The 19,917-nt window shown below is 39.7% G+C and overlaps 1 protein-coding gene across 1 annotated transcript in view; it reads right to left on the bottom strand.

The window, feature by feature from the left end:
• DNAH11 (dynein axonemal heavy chain 11) overlaps nucleotides 1-19,917 on the bottom strand; it is a 340,086-nt gene that overhangs the window by 66,846 nt on the left and 253,323 nt on the right. Inside the window, exons 64-65 of the mRNA XM_021063429.2 lie at nucleotides 10,437-10,672; nucleotides 9,117-9,239 (exon numbers count right to left, since the gene is read on the bottom strand). Coding sequence (XP_020919088.2) covers nucleotides 9,117-9,239; nucleotides 10,437-10,672 — 359 coding nt within the window. The remainder of the gene's footprint in view (nucleotides 1-9,116; nucleotides 9,240-10,436; nucleotides 10,673-19,917) is intronic.

The following is a 19,917-nucleotide window of genomic DNA, read 5'->3' as shown; positions in this document are numbered from 1 at the left end:
CCGTCGTGGCGCAGTGGTTAACGAATCCGACTAGGAACCATGAGGTTGCGGGTTTGATCCCTGCCTTGCTCAGTGGGTTAACGATCCGGCGTTGCCGTGAGCTGTGGTGTAGGTTGCAGATGCGGCTCGGATCCTGCGTTGCTGTGGCTCTGGCGTAGGCCGGTGGCTACAGCTCCGATTCAACCCCTAGCCTGGGAACCTCCATATGCCGCGGGAGCGGCCCAAGAAATAGCAACAATAACAACAACAACAACAACAAAAAAGACAAAAGACAAAAAAAAAAAAAATAAATAAATAAATAAAATAAAATAAAATTGCTTTCAGTGCTATCTGTCTTTACAATACATAGAGAAACACACTTGGAACCTTACAGATAATTGGAAAGAGTAACACAGAAAGGTAAAGACAGAAGGGAATGGAAAAAATCAAGTAAAATGTTCCTTGCTGGAGATCAGAGCAGAAAGACCTAGTAGTAAATATACAAATAGGCATAGATTAGTCTGGGACGGGATTAAGATAAAGTCAGTATTTTTCTTTCTTCCTTCCTTTTCTCTTCTTTTTTTAAAAATCTTTTTACAGCTGCACCTGTGGTATATGGAAGTTCCTAGGCTAGGGGTGGAATAGGAGCTATAGCTGCTGGACCATTCCACAGCCACAGCTATGCCAGATCTGAGCCACATCTGCAACCTACACTGCAGCTCATGGCAATGCCAGATCGATCTTTAACCCACTGAGCAAGGCAGGGAATCGAAACCATATCCTCATGGGTGCTAGGTAGGTTCTTAACCTGTTGAGCCACAACAGAAACTCCTATGTATATGTATTTTTAAGAGTTTTTTTCCTCTCTTTAAAGACCTACATGAAGGAAAAAGAAAGCATTTGCTTTGCTTGTACATATTTCCTCTTAGGCAGAAACAATACAATCATTAAAATACCAAATTTTATTCCAAAGTTTTTAAAGTTTTTATGAATAAAACTCTTCTCAGAATTTTGAGTGACCTAATTTTTTCCATTCGGGAAAAAAAAAAAAAAAAAAAAAAGAAAACTGGAAAAAAAACCAGGAGGTAGGAACTGTTTCTCAAAGGAAGAGGTGGCTAAGAGTAATAAATACATAATATTTTGCATTATAAAAAACAGCAGAAGAAGGAAAGTTCCCAACTCTGTTCTCTGAAAGACTTCACAATCCTTAAACTCTAGTGGTGAGCATGTACGTTTGTGCAAACACTGGAAAGCAATTTGGTATTATCTTTTAAATCTTATGCACATTCTCTACAACCCAACTATTCTACTCCAGATATAAACTGTGAAGACCCTCTTGCTGGGTGCTTTAATGTGTATATAAGTATTCAGTATGCTAATATTCATAGGAGCACGTGTTGTAATAACAAAAAAATAAAAAAATAACCTAAATGTCCTTCAATAAAAACATTCAATAAATTGAGAAATAGCCCCACCATTGAATATGATAGTGATGAAAATGAGACTAAAGCTAAATGAAAAGTATTAGAGCTAAAAGCAAGAATATAGATGAGTCTTAGAAACATAATATTGAGTAGAATGTATATATATATATATATATAAAATTATTTTCAAAAATGAATGAAGGGATGACAAAATTTAGAATACTATCTTTCTACAAATAATAAATGCTAGAGATGGTGTGGGAGAGAAGGGAACTCTCTTAAACTGTTGGTGGGAATGTAAATTGGTGCAGCCACTACGGAAAACAGTTTGGAGGTTCTTCAAAAAATTAAAAATAGAGTTCCCATATGATCCAGCAATCCCATTCCTGGCATACACCCATGCAGAACAATAGTTTGGAAAGATACACTCACAGCTTTGTTCAGAGCAACACTGTTTACAATAGCTAGCACATAGAAACAACCTCAATGCCCATCATCAGATGAATGGATAAAGTAGTGTACACACATACATCGGAATGTGACTCAGCCATAAAAATGAAATAATACCATTTACCACAATATAGATGGACCTAAAGATGATCATACTAAGCAAAGACAGAAAGAGAAAGACAAATGCCACGTGATATCACTTACAGGTGAAATCTAAAATATGACACAAAGGAATACATCTGCGCAACAGAAATGGACTTGCAGATATAGGGAACAGATTTGTGGTTGCCCAGGGAGAAGGGAGGGTGGGGAAGGAAAGGACTGGGCGTTTGGGGTTAGCACATGCAAACTACTACATGGAGGATGGATAAACAACAAGGTCCTCCTTCTAGCACAGGAAACTATATTCGATATCCTGTGATAAACCATAATGGAAGATTGTAAATCAACCATACATCAAAAAAATTTTTAAAAATATTGATTACCTTTGGAGAGGAGGCAGAGAGGGAAAGGAAAGGAGCACAAATGTGGGTTAAATAATATTAGCCATCCTTCAGCTCATTATTTGAACGGTAGATACCTGTCTAAATTATTATTATGATCCATAACTTTTGTATATTATGTATTTTATATGTATCAGTATTAAAAAATAAAATTTAGATAACCAAAACCCTTTACTAAGGTAGGAGATGCCTTCAAATATCAAAAGATATGACTGATTCCTCCCCTCTCCATCCCTCCTTTTTGCTGGTATGTTTTGCAGCTCCATTCATGGTTCATCTACACTTCTCATGTTCAAAAGACAGTATTTCACTTCAGGAGCTCCGGTTCGTGCCCCCAATCACCCATATACTGTTACCTATCATTTGTCAAAGATTCAAGGGAAATAATATATACTGAATATCTGTATGTGCTATACTCTTTGTAGTTTTTTTTCTCACTAGAAAAGAAAATGTAAACACAGAGAAACAGGCTATCCAACTTACCCCAAATCACCAAACTAGGGTGTAGCAGACTACGATCTAACTTGTTTCCTCTTACTATTTGAATCCTGATGCTAATTTCTAACAGCAATACACCAGTGCACCACCTCACAGCCGTGAAAGTCTCTCTTGAAAATGCACAAGTAGCTAGTTCAAGACAGTGAGTTGAATGTTTTATTTATATTCTTTCCCATGCCAAATCCTATGGAAATGATAGAAAGATACATGCTTAAAGAAAGAATGAATTCAAATTCATGTAAAAAAAAAACAAAACAAAAAACACAAGACAGAGTACAATGAGTGGAAACAAACAGAAACAAAAATCTAGCTATTCAAGAAAGTAAGAAATCTGGGAGGTCCCATAGTGGCTCAGCAGAAATGAATCTGACTAGAATCCATGACGATGCAGGTTCGAGCCCTGGCCTCGCTCAGCAGGTTAAGGATCCAGCATTGCCGTGAGCTATGGTGTAGGTCAGAGACGTGGCTTGGATCTGGTGTTGCTGTGGCATAGGCTAGCGGCTTCTATTCAACCCTAGCCTGGGAACTTCCATGTGCCTTGAGTGCAGCCCCCAAAAGACCAAAAAGACCAAAAAGAAAAAAAAAAAGGTGAGAAATCGAATAGAAAAAATTAGCAAAAACTAGGCATTTCATGGGAGGTGAATAAACATATCATCACTAACAATACAATATAAAACAAAACACATTAGATCAGAATTCCATTATTTGATGTTTCTTTCGGCTCTGGCTCATGATGTCTCGTTCCCTGTGTGTTCTATAATTTTTGCCTGGGAACTCTGGTACCTTTGAATTGGATCTTTCACAATTTTCTGGAGTTGCGATTGACAGGCATCATTCTAAAGAGGATCTTTGCTTCTGCCAAGAGTAATGGGGTTTCATCAACCCAAGGCCACTTTATTTATTTATTTTGTCTTTTTAGGCCTGTACCCATGGCATGTGGAAGTTCCCAGGCAAGGGGTCTAATAGGAGCTACAGCTGCCAGCTGACACCAGAGCCATAGCAATGTGGGATCCAAGCTGCATCTGCAACCTACATCACGGCTCACAGCAACACCAGATTCTCAACCCCCTGAGCAAGGCCAGGGATCGAACCACAACCTCATGGTTCCTAGTCAGATTCGTCTCCACTGCACTACAGTGGGAAATCCAACCCAAGGCCACTTTAAAATAAGTTGTTGGTTTGAGGTATTTTAGGGCATACAAGCAATAAAAATTTGTTTTCAACTTTCCGAAGAAGGGTCTGGTTAGGGATTCTCTGGATATATTTTTCCCTCTCTACCCAGGGCCAAGGCAGAGAAAGTTTCCTTTCTTCAGTACTGGTTTTTGTATAAATTTCATCAAATTTACCCTTAAATAGAAGGTATGGCCCCTTGAGGCTCTAACATTATGCAAGAATCTCTTAGCTGACTTCATACCCTGAAGAGGCCCTAGACTTGGTTCAAACTCTGTCCATCCTTTAAAACAGACATACGGGATCATCAGGTTTCAGTGTGTGTGTCAACAAAATGAGTGATACATTTCAAAAGGTTTTTAAAATAATTTAATATATTTAGTTGTTTTTTTGGTATTCACATATCTAATTTGTCATCATGACAGAAATAAAAGTCTATGTTTTTATGGGTTTGTTTTTATTTTGGTTAACCATCTTTTTAAAGGCACACAGTATGTGAATCTTACCTGTAGAGGACTTGCAATTGAATAAGGATACAGAAGAGAGAAAAAATTTAAGCATATTGTAAAAATGACATATAGGGCAAAAATGACACAGTCACATAATATAGAATATACTATGTTTGGAAAACATTAAATGTAGACAATTAAAATTCCCATTAATTTCTGAATGAAGTGAATGTGGGGTTTGTAGAAAGAAAAGGTAACTAAAATAAGCACATTATGGAAGGAAAGATCATCTGCGTGAAGCAATGAAAAAGGAGGTTGGTAAAAGGGACCTTAGTGGTATCCAACAGGTAAAGCATTTTGTAGGTTTCACAGAAAAGCTTTCATTCAACTTAAAGTCACAGATAACAGAGAAATCTGAATGGGAGTGATGACAGGAGCAATGCTAGGAAAAAAAAAAAAAAATCTCAGCTACTCTCCGGGTTGTTGAGAAGTAAGCAGAGAAAGGCTATAAAGAGGTTACTCCAGTCAGCATGCAGAGGTGAAAGGCTTGAACTACACTGTAAAGTACCGATATGAAAATAAAACCCAGTTGAGAAAATAAGCAGCATTTAGGGAAAAATACAGTGTGAGTGGAAGAAGAGTTAGACTGGCAAAGGGGAGTTCATAGCCATTGTACTGAAAGATGGTAGGGCCTATTTAGAAAATCTGGTTAAGAAACTAGGTTTCCATGTATTAAACTTCATATAGTCTTGAGCATCCAAGGAGACAATGACTAAGCTCTTTCAGGCCCCATTTTTCTCATCTCTAGAGGGAGCATACCCTCTTCTGACTGTATGGCATCTCCATAGAAAATCACATCTACTATGATGCTCAACTGCAAGTTCCCCAAGCTACATGCTCTTTAAGCTCCAGTCACAGATCCCATGGCTCCTTAGACTTCTTTTTTGAGTGTGTTAAGCGGCACCTCCATCTTTGGATGCCTAGTAAGTGAAATCATTACCTCTTTCCCTACACTTACTCCTGCTCCTGTATCACATCTCTCCATAAATCGTGCCATCATTTAACTTGGCAGGAGACTGGAAATCACCCCTGAACCTTCCTTTTCCCCCACTAATAAAATCCCATTAATGACCATGAACTGATGGTGTTAAATCCTTGAGAATTCTTTGGTTTGCCCTTTCCTCTCTGCCTGTACTGTCACTGGCTTAGTTTAGCTTCATATCATGTCTCAGCTGGACTGTTGCAACCCTTCGCTAATCAGACCAGTGCTTTAGGATCCATACTCCACACTGCCAACAGTGTGTCCTTCCAAAAACATAAATCTATTTGCACTACTCTTAACATGATTCAGAGTCTTCCATAGGACATTGTTGTGGCTCAGAGAAATGAATCTACCTAGCATCCATGAAGACGCAGGTTGATCTCTGGCCTTGCTCGGTGGGTTAAGGATCCGGCATTGCTATGAACTGTGGTGTAGGTCACAGACGTGGCTTGGATCTTGTGTTGTACTGGCTGTGGCGTAGTCCAGTGGCTACAGCTCCGATTTGACCCCTAGCCTGGGAACCTCCATATGCTGCTGGTGTGGCCCTAAAAAGATTTTTTTAAAAAAGTCTCCTTTAGCTTTTCCACTGACTTATGCTCATGATTCTCAAGTAATAATATGGAAATTTAGATGTTACTCCAGGAAGGCAAGGTCCTTTGGTCACAAATCGCTGCTGTACTGAACTAGAATTACTGATAGGAATGGGCCCTTTAATATGTTTGGGGAGAAAGCATTATCATCCAGGGCAATCTGTGATCTCCTGTGGGTGCCCAAGGATGCATCTGGGTCCTGACAATCTAGTCTCATCTCTCTCAGTCCATATTCCCTGCCCCCCCCGCCCCCTCCCCAAAGGGACTTTCCACATATTTAAATCCTAATGGCAGTTTGCCAAAGCTGTTGAGGTATTTTGTGTATTTTGCTTTTTGGTATTAATTCTCTTCTTACAGAAAGCTCTTCTCCCACCTGTCTGTTTGACAAACACCCCCTCATCTTTCGAGATTTGCATTAAACATCAACATGACCAAATGCAATTTTTTCCATCAGGCCTTCCCAAATGTCCCATATGGAGCTGATGACTCCCTGCCATGTGTTCTTCTATCACCATACCAGTGGCATCTATTACTTTGACTGTTTATAGGTCTGTCTCTCCCCTAAAGAAATGTAAACTCCTTAAGGTCAGGGTCTGTACTTTACCATGTTTCCAATCTCTGGCCCCAGTACAGTGCCTGACATCTAGCAGCACTCACAGGTTTATTTGGTGACTGATGGAATATGTAAGGACTCAGATTCTCTGGATAAAGATACTCTAAAAACATCTAAAAAACCTGGAGATACAGCTTTAAAATTTACCTTCACAGAAGTGGTGGTTTCTACAACATAAGGGTTTAGGAGTTAGAAAATGTTACAGTAACAACCACATGCAAGAAACACCATTTGTTATATTGTTACATATCATTTCAAATTCTTCTGTCCTTTTAAAATATTCTGCAATGATATGATCAATTCTTTAAAGCCTATTGGAGAGTATGTATTCAGGAAATAGTATTAATTTGGAATAATTTTCCCTGGCTTGGTATGTTGTGATACAGAATTGATACTCTATGTAAAATAATTTGTTTCTGAAATAAAGAACCTTTGGAATTCTCACTTGTACTTAATTATATCCATACTGAGAAAAAAAAATCAGGACTCAAGTTTACCAGTCTCTGGAAACTTCAGATTATCAAAAAATATGTGTATGTATGCATATATATATAAATAAAGAACCACTAAATTTCTTTTTTTTTTTTTTGTCTTTTTTAGGGCTGCACCCGTGGCATATGGAGGTTCCCAGACCAGGGGTCGAATTGGAGCTACAGCTGCCAGCCTACGCCAGAGCCACAGCAATGCCAGATCTGAGCCACATCTGAGACCTACACCACAGCTCATGGCAATGCCAGATCCTCAACCCATTGACTGAGACCAGGGATTGAACCCACAACCTCATGGTTCCTAGTCGGATTCGTTAACCACTGAGCCACGACAGGAACTCCAAGAACCACTAAATTTCTTGCACCTAAATTGTGTTATTGAAGGTCCAAGTTAAAGGTAGAGAATATGTATTTCACTGACAAAAAATTTTAGGTCTTCATAATAGAGTCAGAACCTTAATAACAAGGATTTCACTTTAGTGGCATTCAAGATTTTACACTGTATTTTCAACACATCAGACACAGCTACAATTATATTTGTTAGAGCTGCCATTTGCCAACTGTCTCATTAGATTGTTCTAAAGGCATGTCTGGGTAAATTTTGGTTTATTAAACAATTATAAGTTGTCACTCTAAATGGATTTAGTCAGTGGGTTGTATAATCAATGCTATACTCATCGGTTAGAGACTTTTTACAAAACATAAGTTTGTTACCCTGAGGTAGGCCTATTCCCACTTAAAGCTGATAGGAATAATCTAGTGACAGACACCTTTAAGGCAGAGAGTGGGTGTCGAAGAAGAAGGGTATTGGGGAGGTTCTGAAATTACGCCTTTGTGAAGAAAAATAACAATGAACAAGAGAAGGACATCCAGTGTAATACGTCTAGTCAAGGTTGGTTTCTTGAGTGAAGAGGCACAGGGAGCTTTTGGAATGTCACCGTCTCCCCTGAGCCCACACAAGCTTGGCTAGAACATGACTGACGCATCTGGCCTTTTACACATTTATAGAAAGTGACATGACTGCTTGGGAATGGCTGTACTGCCCCTGTGAGTATGTCCTCGGCAACTGGCATCTGAGGGAAGGGCAGCCATTTGGACTGTCACACAGAACTCACGAGGGCTGTGCCAGTCCTCCACTACCAGTAGGGGGATGGTCTTAGGGGTCCACTAATTAATTCTTTTTTTTTTTTTTTCTTTTTTGGCTGCCCCATGGCATATGGAGTTCCTGGGCCAGGGATCAGATCTGAGCCCTAAGTGTGACCTAAGCCACAGCTGCGGCAATGCTAGACCCTAACCCACTGTGCCAGGCCAGGAATCGAACCTGCATCCCAGTGATCCCAGGACGCTGCCGATCCCGTTGCACTAACAGTGGGAACTCCATGAATTTCTTTTTCTAATGATTATACAAATACATATTTAAATGTCTGGGGAAAAAAAGAACTAGCACAGTAAACCCATGATTCTCTAGATGGTATAACTTTGGGTGAGGTTGAGTTAAAAAAATTTTTGAGTGGGCTTAAAATAATTTTAAAACAATATTAAGACAATCAAGATCCAAGTGATAGGCAGTTAAGGCAAAATACTAAAGGTGTTTTGCAAAGTACTGAAGTGAGGAAAACACTAGTATGAGCAAATAAAGAATCAGTACTCTCAGATCAGTGACAATGCACTCTCAAGTCTATAAGTCAGGCATTGGAGAACATAAATCTAAATCCACCCAACAAATAGTCTGAAGATCTGGATCACAGCAAGGTTGCTTTGGTCTTGGAATGCAAGTGCCTTGGGAAACTTAGAAATATCACCAAGATGATTTCAAAGAAGTGTACTTGCTTAGGAGGCCAGGAAATAGAAGCTGATGATCAAACTCCTACATAGCACAGAATGTATGTCAAAAATTCAAAAACACTTACTTTCCTTTTTTAATGGTGTTTCTACCAAGCAATGGATCGAGGACTGGATCTATTGTTTCCTCCAGGTTTTCAATTAAGATGACATCTCCAAAGGCCAATGCTGTTTCAATGTCATTCAAAAACCTTAAAATTCAGTCAGGATAAGATAAAATGTAAATAAGCACAGGGGAAATGTTCAAAATATTTATACTCATTTATATTAATTTAATATAAACATTTTAAATGGGACAAACTAACTTAGAGAAAACTACTATGTTGAGTAGCATCCTTTAACTAGAACACATCGAAATTAGAGATTAGGTTTTAAGATTAATTTCACAGTTATATTTTTCCAAGAGAAATTCAGTAGTTTGAACTGCTATGTCCATGTATAATTTACATACTTTTGATAGTAATTGTGGTTGAAATAAATGTAACCTATCCAAACATCATAAATTTAAATTCACTCAATAGGTCCTCTTTTGTTTAAAAATTCCAATTATATTAACTACCTTCTGGTTTCATCAAATTTTCATTTTTTAAACATTTAGATTTGGCCATGGAAGGTGGTTAACTATCATCTTATCTCATTCCCGCTCTCCAAAAATAATCTCTTCCCTTCAAAAATAATTTTCTCCAAGCATTAAGATAAGCAAGGAGGCCATTTATCTGTATAACTGTAGGCATTTTGCATTCCATTTCACATGTCGAAAGATGATGGCAGGCTGAAATGAACTATCAGTAAGTCTAAAATTATTTATTCAACATTAACTGAAGACCAAGTACACAGAAGACAGCTTTCGACTTAAAAGAGACAACATTACCCCATGGACCCAGTGAGAGAAATCTCAGAGTAGATTCAGTTCTTAAAAGTGACTTGTAAAACTTGACTAAGAAACTATCTTCAGGCACTCAACATTGGACTCAAGCTGTGTAAAACCCTACTGTAGGTAAAGAATGTACTTAGGAAAATGAATGTCACTATCATTAAACCTACAAGTGTGTTGACCGTTCTTGGGTCACCATATGCCGAATGCCCTACAGGAGGATTAGAATACATCATATTCCCCTTTTTGGCGTTAAGACATTTTTCTTCTCACATGTAGTATTGGCTTTGACCTTCCACCTAACTTCTTCCTCAGGTAGAGTGGATGCCAGAGGACATAAATGCCCTTTCAACAGAGATACTTTATGTAAAAGTGTGAGCAGGCAGATAAACAAGTCATACCACAAGGTCACATTTCAAAGCGGCAGAGGGTTCTATGAAATTCCAGGACTATGTAAAAATCACACCCGTTTCCAGCAGCTCAAGAGAAAGTCAAGCGGACAGATTTCTCATACCCTTTCTGGCCCAAGTGTGTGACTTTGAGGTCAGTTCCGTACTTCTTCTTGATCCACTTAATGCCCTGCTGCTGGGGGTCTATCATGAGGGGCCAGCGCTGGCAGTGGGTTAGGATAGCAGCGTTCTCAGTGGACATTCTGTCATTGGGCAGCCCCTCATTATTCCAGGTGGCAATTGTGGCATCATCCGTCAACATGGCAATCACGTCCAGGCCTTCGGTCATTGGGATGGAGACCTTGGAAATCAGAGTGGAAGGCAATCAACTGCCAGGTGGCAGAGCACGGCAGACAAGAAGACAGGAGGTCAAAGCCATGAGAGCAAAGTGAAAATTCTCCGATTCTCAAAAGCAAATAAAACTCTCATCGCAAAATACAGCTCCACCCAATTCACCTGGGGTTTGCCTCGCAGAAGTCTACCAGCTGCAGCCTTCAACATCTCATTTGTTACTGCATCTATCTGGCTTCAACCAAAGATACTCTGCTCTCTGTGCACATCCACAGCAACTACAACAGGGTAAGAGTGAATCCAGACACCTGAGAGTGTGGCGGGATAACAGAAGCGTTTGTGCCCGGTGGAATAATCACTGCACGTAATCGATGCCAAAATGCATGATTTTGCCAGGGAAATTTCATTTTTTTCTACAGATCACCACTAACAAAGAGATGACTTCTATTTCTAGGGTTGATTCATGGAATGTATTCAGTCCACTGGAACTCCATCCATCCGCTTGTGGTTGTGCCCAGCAACTTAGACTACAGCCTCTCCTCTGAGAGAAGAGGCTGCAGACAGAAGCACAGCACAAATGAACATCTCCACAGAAAAGAAAATCATGGACTTGGAAGATAGACTTGTGGCTGCCTGATGGGAGAGGGAGGGAGTGGGAGGGATTGGGAGCTTGGGCTTATCAGACACAACTTAGAATAGATTTACAAGGAGATCCTGCTGAGTAGCATTGAGAACTATGTCTAGATACTCATGTTGTAACAGAACAAAGGGTGGGGGAAAATGTATACATGTAAGGATAACTTGATCCCCTTGTTGTACAGTGGGAAAAAAAAGTGGGGAGTTGTTGGGGAGAGGGATAAATTAAGAGCATGGGATTAACAGATACAGACTTTTAAACATAAAATAGCGAAGCGACAAGGATTTACCATCTAATACAGGGAATATTCAATGTCTTGTAATAACCTATAATGGAAAATAATCTGAAAAAAAAAGAATGCATGACTGAATCACTTTGTTGTACACCTGAAACTAACACAATATTGTGAATCAACTATACTTCAGAAAAAAATTTAAAACAAGGTAAAAGAAGTGGGGAGTAGTCTACTTTCAAAGAAAGAGAAAGGAGAAGAAACATAATTCATTCATTAATTAATTTTTAGGGTTATACCTGTGACATATGGAAGTTCCTAGGCTAAGGGTTAAATTGGAACTGTAGTTGCCAACCTACACCTCAGCAAGGCAATGCCAGATCCGAGTTGTATCTGCGAATTATGTCACACCTTGTGGCAATGCTGGATCCTTAACTCCCTGAGCAGGGCCAGGGATCAAACCCACATCCTCATGGATACTAGTTGGGTTCATTACCACTGAGCCACAATGGGAACTCTCAAGAAACCCATTTTAAAGGTAAGAAACAGTTCTTTACAAAAATGGATTGATTTTACAAAAAATCAATACATTTGTAAGAAGGAATTTATTAAGAGGTTTATATGACTGGTCATCCATCACCAAATATTTATCAAGCACCCTGTACATATGACACTGTCTGGAGACACCATGGTGGGAAGGATGAATATGGAGCGGGTTCCAGCCAGGAGAGTGGGCTCATGTGGAGACATACTTCCAGAAGAGAGGGTGGTAAGAGCCCAACCTGAATGGGGTAGGTAGGGAAGCTGTGGCAGCAGGAGTTGGATTTCTTGGTTGGCCATGGAGCTTCAGTGAACAAATGCTGGAAGATTCCCACAATAAAGCTGGGATGCAATTTGAGGTTAGGATAGGAAAAGTTAGCACAATATGTCTACTTTCCCTGACAATGTTATCTTATAAATAAACCAAACTCTACCTCCCAGTGATAGGAACAAGCAGCCTTGATACCTGACTGCATAAGCAAGTAGTTATCTTTTAGAAAAAGCATCCTTTTATTAGGCAGAGAGCTCTGTGACTTTATTTTCTTAGCTTCTACTTAATAAAAACAACTTAAAGCAATCAGAGGTTTAAAGTAACTGTAATTTCTGATGCTGTAAGGAGTCATAGGAGGTATGCCTGGAGATCTTGTATCTGAATTCAACCATCTGCATTGTTTGAGCACCTACTGTGTCCAGAATACAGTGCAGAGGGTCAAAAAAGAATTCTCCCTTTGTTAATGGCTCTTTTAATCTAGCAGGGGAAAAAAAGCAGGTAACTCACATTGAAGAATACCATAAGCACAGTAAAGTACTTGAGACTTAAATTTTTAGAAACACAGTTTACGACATTTTCTTTATAGTATTACGTTCAAATAAATACTTGTGTGACGACATAATGAAATGTTTTTTTATCAAAAATTTCTTTGATAGTCACAACACAGTTATCACTTTTGCAATAAATTTTAATCTAGGTTTAGCCTAAGGAAAATAAACCTTAATTCATATGTATTTTTCCTTCTAATCCACTCTTCTTTGCAGAATTCCTCAATAGTCTGCTGAAAAGAATATGAGTTCAGAAACCAAATGCAAAGAAGGAACCCTTACACCCAAAGTCAGCCTGAAAAGTCAGTAAAGCTCCATCTAATTGCTTCATGAATTAGCATCGACATGTTGTCAGGATGGAGCTGGAAAGAATAAAAGTGGGGGTGGGGGGTAGAGGCTCCCTTCTTAAGAAGATTTTACTCAAGGAAAATAGAAGCACATGTCCTGAACCAAGTCAGACTAATCTTAACACCAAAAGCCTATCAGGATCCTCTGAGAACTGATCAAGTGGCATATTCCACGGGGAAAAAAGGAACTTCCTGATGAGGTATGACTCCTAGTTTCTCCTAATATGAAGGTAACGAAGCCACCAATATTTATAAGGCGTTAAGTGTTTACAAAATTTACTCATATACATTCACTCTGGTCATTGTCTCATTTAAGTCTTACAGGAATATTCTGTACAGGAGGGTTTCTGTGTTTTTTTTTTTTTTTTTTTTTTTTGGTTTAGGAAATCAATGAGCAGTGTGCAAATGCCTCCTTGAATTTGCCCATGTCTTTGTCTGCTCAGTAGACAATACCTTGGGATGGAAACAGTTTTGGATAACAGTTTTATGTGGATCCTCAAGACCACATAGGGTCACTGCCCTTGTCCTTCTCAGTTACTACCATGCTACTCTGTGTCTTCCTCACCCCATCCTCCAGACTTATGCCCCCACTGTCACACTTTCTAAGAGCCCTTCCCATAAGTCTAGTATCTTGGTCCAATTTGGGACAAACTCTCTTGCTCCTGCTACCTGTTTGCCTTAACCAAGACCCAGCTCTTCCCTAGGGCAGTGGCTCTCAAGCCCAAGCTGTACATTAGAATCATACGAGGGCTTCCAAAGTGGCCAACATACACGCCCCTCCCCATCTTTAATGATCCATCTTCAGCTGGCATCCGTATTTCGTAAAGGTTCACTCCCTTTTGGAAACCACAAGTTTTTCAAACTCTGTGAATCAGTATCTGTTCTGCAAAGAAGTTCATTTTGTGTTTTTTCCAAATGAGACAGGTTGGGGGTTGGGGGATGGGATGGGGGTTTGGGATTGAAACGCTATAAAATTGGGTTGTAATGATCATTGCACAACTGTAAATGTAATAGAATTCACTGAGTAATTTTAAAAAGTTCACTTCCACATGATTTAAACACAAGCCTGGAGTCCAAGAACCACTATGCTAGGGTCTCACTCCCCTCGAGAGTTTTCCTAGTAGAGAGTTCATTTTCTTAACACTTCCATTATTAAAGAAAGGTGTGTGGGTAACAGCTGTCCTTGCTACCTCCCGGCACATCATTCCAAGACCACAGCTCTTCCATCCTTAAGTAAAAATGTCACCTCTGAGGCATGGAGTCCAGATATACAATCCCCTATGCATCCTCCTCATGTTAAATCCTTAGCTGTTGGTCCTTCTCACTTCCCAAGTTGCTTCTCCATCTGTGACAACCTCAGTGCTCACCCAGATGACAAATCTACTATCCAGCCTTGACATCCTTCATGCCAAAGCTCTCCATTTCTTTTCCACTTGAGCATTCTCTGGGAAGGGGTGGAGGGTGGGGAAATAAGAGAACCAGCAGGGAAGATTACACAACAGCCCCATCCCTGGCCTGCCTTGCAGATCCTCCCAACCAATGATGCTGTGATGTTTTGGTAGGATATTACACTGTCCTTCAGATGACAAATGCTGTCCTACACCTTGTAATAATCTGAAGTTATCTTATTATTGAAACCTAAACTTCTAATATTCAATTACTTAACTATGATTATGTATACACATGTCTTTATATCTCTCACACCTTTACACATAATATTTACTCTTACTAACAGCATGATGACACCTAGTCCTATACACACTATATATATTTATATATACACACAAACATATATATTAAAGGTTTTTTTGTTGTTTGTTTGTTCTGTCTTTTTAGGGCCATACCCACGGCATATGGAAGTTCCCAGGCTAGGAGTTGAATTGGAGTTGCAATTGCCACCCTATGCTACAACCACAGCAATGCGAGACCCAAGCTGTATCTGCGACCTACACCACAGCTCACGGCAACACCGGATCCTTAACTCACTGAGTGAGGCCAGGGATTGAACCCGCATCCTCATGGATACCGGTCGGGTTCATTACCACTGAGCTACAATGCGAACTCCCAAGTTTGGGATTTTTTTTAGCGGTTACATGATACCCATCATATATTTTTTACTGTGACAAAACATACAAGTTTCCACTTGTCACTTCAATCATTTTAATGTGTACAGTTCACTGATATTAACATTCACATCAGTGTGCAATCATCACTACCATCCATCCATCTCCAGAATTTTTTTGCTCTTCCCAAACTGAAGCCCATACCCATTAAACAATACTCCCCAACATCCCCTCACCCACAGCCCCTGGCAATACCATTGTACTTTCTTTTTCTATGAATCTGACTATTCTAAGTACGTCATATAAGTGGAATCATACAATAGGTGTCCTTTTATAACTGGCTTATTTCACTGAGCATAACATCCACAAGAGTCATCCATGTTGTCGCGTGTGTCAGAATTCCCTTCCTTTTTAAGACTGACTCATATTCTACTGCATATAGGGGCCACATTTTCGTTATCTAGTCATCTGTTGTTTGGATTTCTTCCACAGTTTGGTTACCATGAATAATGCTGTTATGAACAAATACCTGTTTGCATCCCTGCTTTTACTTCCTTTGGGCAGATTCTCACAAGTGGAATTGTGTGATCACATGGCGATTCTACAATTAATTTTCTGAGAAGTCCTACTCTATGGTTAGCCACTAACTTCTAGCTACACTCACATCTCTATCCGACCTAAATGGGACCTTTCACTCCTGAATTGTTCTTCTGACCATCACATGACCTTCCCTGCCTTCTTTTCCTTCTGGCTTATCTGCTTATAAACCTTACGCCCAGGCTGAATTCAACATTCTCTGTCCTCCCTTTTTGCTCCCAGACTGTGAATACTGTGGACAAAAGTTTTCTTACTGTGACTCCAAATTTATCTTTTCTAAATTCATCTTCGGTTTCTTAAAGCTGCTTGGCAGCCCTTAACAGCTACTCGCTGACTGCTCTCAACGGGTATTTTTGATGTTTTCACTCACCTTTCACAAGCATTCTCCTAGTTTCAATTTTCTTATCTTTGGTCAACTGGCAATGCAATTTTCTGCTTCCCTGAGAGAAGATTAGCAGCTACGACTATAAACCACATCAACTTTTTTTCCCGCCGTCCGTATCTCTGCCTGAGTCCCACTTTTGTCTCCTCCTCTCCCACCTAAGTGGAAGGAGTCTTGCTGTTTCAACCTGAGGACCATTCCATTTTCCTCTATCGTGATCCCTTCTTCCCGATTCCTGATGGATCAGACCTGTTCACCCTTTTATCATCAGCAACTTCTTTTCCACTTCTTCTCTGGAAGCATAAAAATGCACCCTTGTCTCATTCATACCATGAAAACAAACCCTTCACTTAGCTTCATGTCTCTAACTAGGCACTTCTGATCTCCGCCCTGTCACAGGCAGACCCCTCAAAAACAATCTTTGTCTGTCTACCTCTTCACTTCCCGTATAACTCAGGGCAACCTGGCTTCTGGCTTGTTACACCTTCATGGTCACAAAAGACTTTCCCATCTCCATACCTGGTGACACTTTTAGTTCTTAGTTCTTTTCTCATTTGTCTCTGTGGCTCTGGTATCACGGATCATTCCCCTGTTTATACTCTTAGGTCCTATGCCACCACTCTTGCCGGGGGTTCTCCCATCTTTGAGGGCGCCTTCTTCCTCTTCCTCTCCTTCTATTGATATGTCTGTGCTGTGTTAGCTCACTTTACTCTAAGCCTCTCCCCTAGATGGCCTCACCACACCTACAGTTCCAAATATCTGTGCCTTGATGACGCCCAAATCTGACTCCCACCCAATAATCCTCTTATCCAGCTCTCTACAGGTTATTGACACTTGAATGTTTCAGAGACACCTCAATGTTCCTCATGCCTCCCAAACTGATTTAATCTGAGAGAACAGCACCTTCATATATTTACTTTCTCTCCACAATCCATTACGTGGTTTCATGGACTCTTCTTCCTTGCCTGCTCTGCCATCACTCACCGGCTTGCCATGTCCACTGTCATCCTTTTGTTCAGTTCACTGTCTCTGGACTGCCATTCTAACACATGGCCTCAATAACAAGAGTGTCTTCCTCCTCGAAGTCACCATCCCCTCTGTGGGCCACTGTGAGCTTTCAAATGAATAAATCTGACCATGTCACAGACCTGCTTAAAACCCTTCAATGACTCTCCAGGCTTAGCATAAAATTCAAACTTCTTTCCTTAGTTTATTATATGGGAGTTGCCTCCTCGGTAATTCTGTAATGTTCATCTCTATTGTTCAGTTGATTATTATACATCAGTTTGTCTGCATCTTCTTTAAGTTATTTAACATTCTAATACATCACTTGGAACTCTTTTTATTTTTTATCTTTTTTAGGGCCACAGGTGTGGGATACGGAAGTTCCCAGGCTAGGGTTTGAATCAGAGCTGTAGATGCTGGCCTATGCCACGGCAATGCCAGATCTGAGCCACATCTGTGACCTACACCATAGCTCACAGCAACGCCAGATTCTTAACTCACTGAGCAGGGCCAGAGATTGAACCTGCATCCTCATGGACACTAGTAAGGTTTGTTTCCGCTAAGCCACAATGGGAGGAACTCCTGGAACTCTTTTTATTTTACCATGAAGCCTAACTGTATCTTTGCTCAAATGACTAGTCAGTTGTTCTAGCACCATTATTGAATAAACTGTTACTTTCCCCACTGATATGCAATGTACATTAAAATACACATTCATTTACTTTAAAACACGTATTGGTAGTCTCGTAGTTCCTCAAAAAATTAAACATAGAGTTACCATACAGCCTAGAGAATTCCACCGCTAGGTATGTATCAAAGAGGAATGAACTATGTCCACACACAAAAAAACTTGTACATGAATAATTCAAATGTTCTTAGCTATATTATACATAATAATCCAAAAGTAGAAACAAACAAAATGCCCATCAACTGATGGACTGATAAGTGGAATGTGGTCTATTCATATGAGGAATATCATTCAGTCATAAGAAGGAATGAGATACTGATAGAGGGAGTTCCCACTGTGGTGTAACGGGGCCTGTGGCTTCTCTGCAGTGCTGGGACACAGGTTCCATTCCTGACCCCGTGCAATGGGTTAAAGGATCCAGTGTTGCTGCAGCTGTGGATTGAGCTGCAACTGTGGTTCAGAGCTGATCCCTGACCCAGGAACTCCATATGCTGTGGGATGGCCACAAAAGAAAAAGAAAACAAAAAAGATACTGATACAGGCTACATCATAGATGACTCTTGGAAACACGCTAAGTGAAAGAAGTCAGTCATTGAAGTGTATACTTCAAGTGGGTGAAGTAAGTGGCTCAGATACTGGAAACCTCCGTTCTATAGGACAAATATAGTTTATGCTTTATGTAGTACCTTCTGCCAGGAGTCTTAGAGACAGAAAAGTCTCTTCCAAAAGGACATCATTTATACACTTTGGAATTTCTTTCTTCCTTTAGTGTAGCTATGCCCATAGATAGGTGAGAGTAAGCTGGTCATGTTTGAGGGTCTGTTTCTCAGTGCTGATGGACTTAAGAGAAAAAGAGAGAGCACTGAGATGACTGAAAATAGACACAGGGCTCCCTGAGAATTGTGGGGCTACCGTGAGACACGTGACTATAATTATAATGAATGTTTGTTTAGCATTCAGCACCAGAAAATTATTATTTTTGCTTTGGCTCTATGTTTAGAAGGTTTAGACCATTTGAATGAGTCCATTAATCATTCTTTATTCTCCAAAACAAAATTTTATCTTCATGGAGATCCTTATTTGGAATTTTAAATAAATGAAAAAATACAAATCAATTGATGGGAACCTCCTAGAAACACATACATTAAAGAAGGCTATGCCAGCAATTAAAAATCACTTTTTAAACAAACTCGAGAAGGTAAGTTTTCAATTTAAAACATGTAAAATGATGGCTAGCCTAAGTTCATACTGTCAATACTATTACACCACCCAAAGTGAAGAGTAATGATAACACTAAGACAAAGTGAAGTTCAACAGTTTGCATATCACGATGTGAATTTTTCTATAATTTTGTAAAGAATGAGAAAACGTTATGAATGATGGAGAGTGCAGAGAGGACACAAAAGGGGACAATCAGCAACCTGAAGTAGTCACAGGGTGATCCAGACAAAGACACCCAAATAGAGGATTATAAGGTGGGAAGAGACTGAGAAAAGAGTGAGAGGAGAATTAGACCACTGACACTTCTGAAACTCACAACGTGGTAGGAGGTGGACAAAATTAGCAGAAGGCTTTATCCTCTTACATAGAAGGCATATTTTATGGTGGAAACACTTTAAAAAAAAAAACAAAAACACTGAGTGCTCAGGGAGTAATACAGATAACCGCCTTTCAAAAATCTTCCATATAAAAATATTTCTTGACACTAAAAATCTATTAAATAATTTAGTTACAAAAGGATTTTTCTTTTATCAGTATTTATTATGGGATGCCTTTACTAATGAGCTTTCCCCCAAACATTTAGTTTTATTTAATTTGCAGAAATTCTATTGGCATGTATTTATGTCACAAAAACAACTCTTGTGAAGATTGTGGCATAACTGCCAACACAGAACACAAATATACAGAGAGGTTTAGAATTTCCTGGGGGCTGGATATGTAAATA

Source organism: Sus scrofa, chromosome 9, assembly GCF_054392235.1.
Source record: "Sus scrofa isolate SSC_HxYL_T2T_F1_AM1 chromosome 9, Sscrofa_HxYL_maternal_Yorkshire_Landrace_v2.0, whole genome shotgun sequence".
NCBI lineage: Eukaryota > Metazoa > Chordata > Mammalia > Artiodactyla > Suidae > Sus > Sus scrofa.
This window is presented reverse-complemented; position numbering and strand designations above follow the sequence as displayed.